The following is an 8,190-nucleotide window of genomic DNA, read 5'->3' as shown; positions in this document are numbered from 1 at the left end:
AAAAAACTTAAGAAATAAAGAAAAGGAGGAATATAAGGAGCCAGGGAGGAGGAGCCGTTCCAAAGGCAACTCCCGCCTAATACTACTACTACCGCTCTTTGAAAACCCACAGCCATTGGAAATTAACGTTGATTTTAGGTAAAAATACGATCATTTATCCATTTTTTACTTCAGAATATATATCTTTATGTCTTCCCTTGGCTATCCTATAATCCTGAGCTTATCCAAGGCTAAGCCTTCATGCAATATAGTTGAAATTCCGAAATTGGGCGTTGAAATGAATTGGTAGAACGCAAAGTTGCTCCGCGTAAATTGGGCGTTTTTTGGTCGTTTGACCGTAATTAATTGGTTAACCTCAGAACTTCACCCAACTTTTAGGGTTGCTCCGGGAAATTGGGTATTACCTATGGGTGGGTGGACCTTCCTTTGGTGTTTTTACTATAGTATTTTTTTTTGGTCGTTTGACCGTAATTAACCTGTAATTAACCTCAGAACTTCACCCAACGAGTTAGGGTACCCTTAGGGAAATTGGGAAATGGGGTTATGGGTGGGGTGGACCACGGAAAGGGTACTGCTTTGGAAATTGATTTTTCCTATATTATCTGGGATAATTATTAAGTATTTACCTTTTTTTTGTTCGGTCGACTGTAATTAACCTGTAATTAACCTCAGAACGTCACCCAACAAATTAGGGGACCCCTAGGGGAAGTAGGGTTATAGGTCGGGTAGACCAGGGGAGGGAGGGATGGTATGTTATTGTTTTATGGCCATTTGGAATATTATCGCGGATGCGCGGCGTTATAGGGGAGCCTTTGGTAGAAAGGGCAGCGTCTAACTGAGGAAAAGGGGGGGAGGGAGGGACACAGTCATGTAGGTACGTATCCGGCAAATCACATTACAATATAAACTTCTAATTGAGTATAACCCTCTTGAGCTTGCTTACCAAAGGCCAAGTAGAGTTTGAGGAATAGTTGGGATATGGAGGGATCGAGGTCTCTCTCACAGTGGCGGATGGTTGAGGAATTGCGGGGGGATTCATACGCGACGTTTACATTTTATACGTTTCTGTATCTACTGTTTATAGCCGTCTTTTTTCTCGTAACCTTTTATTTCTCGTTCGTCAGTCATAATAGGTACTGCTTATGTACATTATTTTGTTTCCAGTTGATGACATTTACTGTATATATTTTACAATATGTACCATACCTGTTTATTCCGACCGATTTTGAATTTCTTTCTCTTATTTCAGGTTGTTCGTCGCTGGAACACAACCTTCAGTTTTTAAAATCAAGGTTCTGCTGAAAATTTCTGAAGATTGTGAAGAACATTTTGGTAATTGTTTGTGTAAGTTACCATTTCCAATTGAATTAAAGAGAACAGGGAATTTTGTACGATTCCTTGATCACTTCTAAAATGAAACTCACGGCTGAATATAAGTTGTTTGGGATCAGCAATGAAATGGCATCATACTTAAGAAAAAGCAGTTAAAATCAGTGTAGTATTTATGGTCTCAGGGATTCAGCTAAATACAGTCTCACAATGTATAAAAGTATTTTGTTCTTACACGATATACAAACCATCGGTCCTTTACATTAGGAATTACTTTCAGTGAAGCCGTTAAACTTCCAAACAAGGTGGTTAGGCAGTTAACTACTGCCCGGTAGGCAGGGGTCCTGCCTGCCCGGATGTAAACATTCCAGTTTGCTTTCGGTCGTCGTCCTGTACAGACGTGTGTCTCTTTGCACTCTGCCTGATTGTTATTAAACTGTTTTCCCTGGTGGGATCTTTCTTTGTTTTCTTTCAGTGTATATGTTTGTGTTTGATTCTGAATTCTAAAATGCAAACCCATGAATCTGATAAGCCCTTGTGTAAGGCTGTCATCCCCTGCGTGGGATGTGACTCTCGTTTTGAGGAGCCTGACTCATGCACTGTACGAACCTTTATGAGAGTCATCAGACAGGGATCTAACCCTCGTGACTGTCTTCCTGCTTGCCCTTGTGTCGGCGAAGAGAGTAGGCGAACTTCATGGACTTTCCTTCGATGTTAAACACTCAAGGGGATGGGGGTCAGTTATGCTCGACTTCGTCCCAGATTTTGTAGCAAAGACTCAGAACCCATCGGTCCCTGACGCTAGGTTCAAGTCTTTCAAGACTTTGTTGATAATGATGTAGATGGGATGCTACTTTGTCCTGTTAGAGTGCTGCGGCGCTATCTGAAGAGGACTTGACACTCCAGCCTGAGTGTCAACGACTCTTTGTTAGCACTGGCTCATCCAAGAAAGAAGTGTCCAAGAACACGATTTCTTTCTGGTTTCGTGAGACGATCAGGAGGGCGTTCTCTGCTGCTGGCGAAGACAACACCGGTATCTTCTGCCCGAGAGCTCACGAAGTCAGGGGCATTGATCCAACCCTTGCATTCTGGAAGAATCTTTTGGTCCCTCAGGTGCTGAAAGCGGGGTTGTGGTCTCGCCAGACCACCTACACCTCTTTCTACCTTTGGGACAGTACCCACAAGTCCTTGGACACTTTTTCTTGGGACCTGTGGTGGCTGCGTAACAAGTTGTGTAGCTTACCTGGCTCCTTAAACAGGACAGGTTGCATCTCACCTAAGATGTTCAGTTGTGGAAGTGAGAATGACTGCTTGAGTGACTGGCCTCTCCTTCTTCTCCTTCCCTCTCATCCTTCTTCTCTGCCTTTGGGCAGAAAGTGGATTTGAGCCGAGACATACTGGAACTGGTGGTTGATGCAGGTAGGTTTATACATTGAGCACCTGTTCTATTTTTCTTTTATCAGATTTAAAGAAGCAAACCTGATCCTTCCTCTAGCAAGGGGAGGAAGGAAACCCCGGACAGTAAGACAAACCCACTACTTGTATTTGCCTTACTCCCTCCGACTCTTAGATTCATCCTAGTCTATTTTCATGTGAGCTTACGATTTCCTCACTCATTGAAAAAGGCCCAGAAGTCTGACAATTGATCATGCAGTTCCTATACTCCGATCAATATGTCAGAGGAACGGTTTTCTTCCTCACTCTATCGACCAGGAAGAGAATCCCAGGTGTGTTGAACTCCAGTCAGTTCAGAGACTCACTCAGTTTCCTCCCTCCAACGAATGAGTCTTCCTAATGTAAAGGAGCAGTGGTTTGTATACTGTATTGGAACAGATCACAAGTTTTTTAAGTAATTTGTATTTTTCCTAACTATACAAACCTGAGGTCCTTTACATTACATTTCATGCCCACCTCTTGCCACCCCTCAATCTGATACCTGAGCCAAAAGGCAAGATGGAATGTTTACATCCAGGCAGGCAAGACTTCCCCCCTGCCGGACGGTAGTTACCAGCTTCGCTGAAAGTAATTCCTAATGTAAAGGACCTCAGGTTTGTATAGTCAGGAAAATACAAATTACTTAAAAAATTTGTGATATTAATGAGTTTTAGTTTATTATTTTCTTCATTTACTTCAGTTACCTTAAAGTAATTCCTAATGTAAAGGACCTTAGGTTTGTAGTTAGGAAAAATACAAATTACTTTAAAAATTTGTGATGTTAATGAGTTTTAGTTTATTATTTTCTTCATTTACTTCAGCTTCCATAAAAGCTTTAGAATTTTCTTGTTGCCTGAAATTTTCCTGATCTGTGTAATAACCTTTTTTCCTTGAAGAGGGCATTGTGGCTATTATAATTACATATGTATCTGGTAAAAAGTGACCAGTAGATTTTATATACTGTGTGTGTGATTAATCCTCATTTTTGTCCTTTTTTTTTCAGGCCTGAGCTGGAAAAGAACAAGGATTCCTGTCCCAATGATCTTTACTCTTCAAAAAGTGTTTGTAAAGCCCTAATTGGCTCCAGTTAGACACTCTACCCAGCCCCATTGAGGCTGATCTTATCTGATCTTACTCTGATTGGCCAATTGGACTTGGCCCTCCCCTAATACTTGTGTCTTCTGCAGAGCTAGTTTAAGCCAGAATTCTAACACTGCACTCTATGAATACAGCCTCTCGAGCCCGAGTATCCTGTCAGTCTCTAGCTTAACTACGCCAACACGAAACAATGGAGGTGACAAAAGCAAGCAGGTCAGAACTTACGACAGGACAGCGAAAAGAGACCGCTACGCAAAGAAAGCGCCGACTGCAGAAGGCGAGGCAAAAGTACCGGGAAAAGCGAGCAGCTGAAACAGACCTAGAAAAACACGAGAGATTGGAAATGGAACGTGTGCGAAAAGCACAATACAGGGCTATGAAAATGGGTACGCAACGTGAAGCTCAACTGGAAATCCAACGTGTGCGAAAAGCTCAATACAGAGCTGAGAAAAGGGCTAAGCAACGCGAAGCTCAGCTGGAAGTTGACCGTGCGCAGCAGGCACAGTCCAGACGTGAGCTCGAATGGAAGTCCAACGCACTCACCATGACCAGAGAGTCCCAGAACTGATTGGTCTCGCCACCACCTACGAGTGCGATCAATAAATTCTGCGATCGAACGTGTGAAATCTGCAACAAACGCTGTAATCCAAATCAGATTTACACAGTTAAATACAACGTTGCCGCATTATCGTATCTACCGCCATCATTAAAAGCCAAGCCATCACTGTTGCTGTGCTCTCACTGCAGAAAACACACTATGAGCAATGAAAGAGAAGGACCATCAAATGCATACTGGAACAATTTGGATCCAGGTATAATTCCCGAAGAGATCCTCATCCTGTCGGGAGCTCCGGTGAAAAGTGAAATTGAAGATCCTTTATCATTGTCTCAGTCGGAACCTATCTCAGAAGTTCCTGAGGAAAGTGAAACTGAAGATCCATTATCACAGTGGTCGTCTGAAGATTCTGTAGACATTCCTGTGAAAAGTGAAGATGATTCATTACCTCTGGCTCAGTCTGAACTTACCTCAGAAGTTCCTGTGAAAAGTGAAATTGAAGATCCATTATCATTGTGTCATTCAGAACTTACCTCAGAAGTTCCTCTGAAAAGTGAAATTGAAGATCCGTTATCATTGTGTCATTCAGAACTTATCTCAGAAGTTCCTGTGAAAAGTGAATTTGAAGATCCATTGTCGTTGTGTCAGTCGGAACTTACCTCAGAAGTTTCTGTGAAAAGTGAAAATGAAGATCCATTATCAGTGTCTCCTGTAATTTATGAAAAAGATTTGGTTAAGGAAATCAGTACAGGGAATCATGTGGTTACGAGAGATACAGGTTAGTAGCAGCGATCATGGTGTCTATGTTTTTCATCATGAACTCGGCACTCCGTCAAGGTGCGTGGGTGAACCTGGCACGCCTTACAAGTGCGTAGAATGTGGGGAAGCATTTTCTCAGAGAATGTCCCTCACAGTGCACATGAGAGCTCACAACGGAGGGAACCCTTTCAGATGCAGTGAATGCGGGGAGTCATTTTCCCAGAAGAGTAGTCTCACAACTCACATGAGGATTCACTACGGAGTAAATCCGTTCGTGTGCGATGTATGTGGCAAAGATTTTTCTCAGCAGAGGATCCGTGATACACCGCATAACAGAATTCACAGGGGAGAAAAGGCGTTCAAGTGTGGCGAATGTGAATAGGGCTCATCTCAGAAGAGAGCCCCATTTATGTGCAGTGAATGTGGGAAGTCATTTTCTCGGAAGAGTCATCTCACAACACACGTGAAGAGTTACGCTGGAGAAAAGCCTTTTGAGTGTGATGTAGCCTATGTGGGTAGTCATTTTCGCATGAATACAGTCATGCTGGTTAGGAGTTCAAAGATAGTGATTGTGAGAAGGCATTTTTGTTAAAAGGTGATTTCATAATGCTAATGAGAAGTTTGGGTTTCATAAAAAGAAAGGACTTTGACTTTTTATAATGAATGAAATATTTTGTGATAAAACAACTTGTGATTTTCGATAGATTTTTTCACATTTGCTTTACTACATCAAGTGATTTGTATAGATTTTTTCACATTTGCTTTACTACGTCAAATCATTTCACAGATGTGTTCTTGTGGTTCATAAATCTGGCAACAGTGGTTGGTGAAAGGTAAACAACTCTCTCTCTCTCTCTCTCTCTCTCTCTCTCTCTCTCTCTCTCTCTCTCTCTCTCTCTCTCTCTCTCTCTCTCTCTCTCTCTTGAATTTTCCAGATGTGAATATTCTTAAACCTTCTTAGCAGATTCCCCAAAACTTAAATTTGTCATCTGATCATTGTCAGATTTCCCTCTCAATGTCCATTCTTTATAAAATTCACCTAATTTGTTGCTTTTGCAGCCACAACATTCATAAAACTGTATTTACATTTTACTTACAATATTGACCAAACTTATATTTTTACTTCTTTTCCATTTTTGTATTGACATTTTGTTTTTCAGCAAACTTTTTTTTTAATTTGTTGGCTTCCCTAATCCTAAATCTTAATTCCATGTCAAGGTGCATATTTGATGTTATTTAGCTATCCACGTAGAAAAATTATATGTAACCCACAACCAACATATTCCTTGGCCATTACCATATTCTATCTGTTTTTGCCACATTAGTATTTTGTAATCTTTTCCTAGCAAGCCCTATTCACCTATGTAGTAGCCTACCAGCTTTTCTGCTGAATCAGGAACCAGTGCAGTGTTGTCTGCACAACACTTCATCTGCCTCCCTCAGTATAAATTCACCATGCTGTTTCAACCCTACACATATATTTGGCTCCTCTTCAATCTGACTGTTCCCCTCTGAGTCCAGTGAAAGTATTTTATCTGTGAGCAAAATATGGAACAGCACTTGTTTAGTTTAAAATCCAAATTGCCAACAAGTAGATGAGAAGACCAGTTAGTTGAATCCATTCTCCCTCACTCTCTTGCACATATGCATTCCCCTGGAAACTTTGGATCAATTTTTTTTTGCAGTCCTTGACTTAAGACAGAAATGTTTATATCCAGAAAACAATTACTGGTACAGTACATTACAGATGTGTCTTCAGTCAAATAGCGCAGTACAGCTTTTTCGTACATTGCTTTCAGTGACTGAGTCAGACCATACTAAAGTCAGTGGTGTTGATACCTTGACCAACTTTGATACTGCATTTTTCTTACCTGGTGATCCCATACCAGTTGGATAGCACCTTTCTTTGTGCATTCTCATCCCACCTAAGCAGATATGTGGCTGTAGGAAAGCAATAGTGATTACAAAATTCATAGTTTTGAAGCTAATTTTCATGCATTTTACAAAAAACCCATTGCCTTATGATAACGTCCATCCGTTGTGGGTTTTTTGCCAGTCTACCAGTTCTGGAGACAAAAGTATTAAACTGTAGCGTGACAGTGTTTTACATCTGCAAGGTCTGTTAACTTATTTGTACGTAATTCAGTTATATTTTGTAGTGTTTCATCAATGTACTCCTTAGTTACAGCAGGCATTGGTTCGTCAGATTTTTCATGTACATTATTGTATGCATTTTAAAATTTTGAATAAATATTTTTTATAACCACATCCTTATTCCATTTCAACTATTAATCCTTCACACTTGTCCAATTGAAACATTTTTGTCGGAATGGTTTGTGGATGATATTTTATACTAAATATATTGTATAAAATAGATATCTAAGCTTACAAGACAGTTTTGAAACAGCTGAGGTGCATAGCAAGTTGTGCTTTAAGATCTGAAACAGGGGCTTCTTCCTACCCTCAAAGGAATAGGAAGAACAAGCTCTCCTACCTGAATCCTACTTTCAACATAATCAGGAATAGTCTCCTATGTGAGATAACCCTTAAATAGTAATGAAAGTAAGGTAACCTCTGCCAATTTGTAAACTAAAGACCAAATGAACGAATTACACTTGAATCTAGGCAAAACAATTGATTAAATGAAAGTAATTAAAACAAGCAACAAGATATTGGGAGACCAAAACATGAACAAGAGAAATAAATGAAAAAATCGACATTTAAAAAATATGGAAAATTCAAAGAAAATTGAAGAGAAGAAATTTGGTTTGATGAAAAATATTACCAAGAGTTAAATGGAACACCGTAGATTAAAATTACGAAGTGATGGAAAAATGTAGACCATTTATTACAAAAAAATATCATAAAACAGATTTCAATTCGCGCAGTACCCATATGAGGAAGATAATGGGTTATTTAATAGCCAAAATCTTGCTATTCCCAGAACTATCTAAAGAGGAAATTGGAAAAATGGAAAGAATTAATAAAAAAACACAATACCAAAGAGAAAATAT

At 40.0% G+C, this 8,190-nt stretch overlaps 2 protein-coding genes across 3 annotated transcripts; both read left to right on the top strand.

Annotated features, from left to right (window-relative positions):
- Positions 1–7,442, top strand: LOC136856425 (variable charge X-linked protein 3B-like). Of its 2 annotated transcripts, none has more exons than XM_067134289.1 (3): positions 1–138; positions 1,250–1,332; positions 3,767–7,442. In XM_067134289.1, exon 3 carries the CDS (start codon positions 4,619–4,621, stop codon positions 5,198–5,200), a length of 582 nt encoding a protein of 193 aa, XP_066990390.1. In that variant the 5' UTR covers positions 1–138; positions 1,250–1,332; positions 3,767–4,618; the 3' UTR covers positions 5,201–7,442. The 2 variants fall into 2 exon arrangements, with proteins under 2 accessions (XP_066990390.1, XP_066990389.1); XM_067134288.1 differs by having other exon boundaries at positions 1,250–1,344.
- LOC136856261 (uncharacterized protein C05D11.13-like) lies at positions 4,052–4,429 on the top strand. Its single transcript, XM_067133955.1, has one exon. It carries the CDS (start codon positions 4,052–4,054, stop codon positions 4,427–4,429), a length of 378 nt encoding a protein of 125 aa, XP_066990056.1.
- Positions 7,443–8,190: the final 748 nt, after the last annotated feature.

Source organism: Macrobrachium rosenbergii, chromosome 35, assembly GCF_040412425.1.
Source record: "Macrobrachium rosenbergii isolate ZJJX-2024 chromosome 35, ASM4041242v1, whole genome shotgun sequence".
Classification (NCBI taxonomy): domain Eukaryota; kingdom Metazoa; phylum Arthropoda; class Malacostraca; order Decapoda; family Palaemonidae; genus Macrobrachium; species Macrobrachium rosenbergii.
The sequence above is the reverse complement of the archived record's forward strand: the minus strand, read 5'-3'. Positions and strand labels throughout refer to the sequence as shown.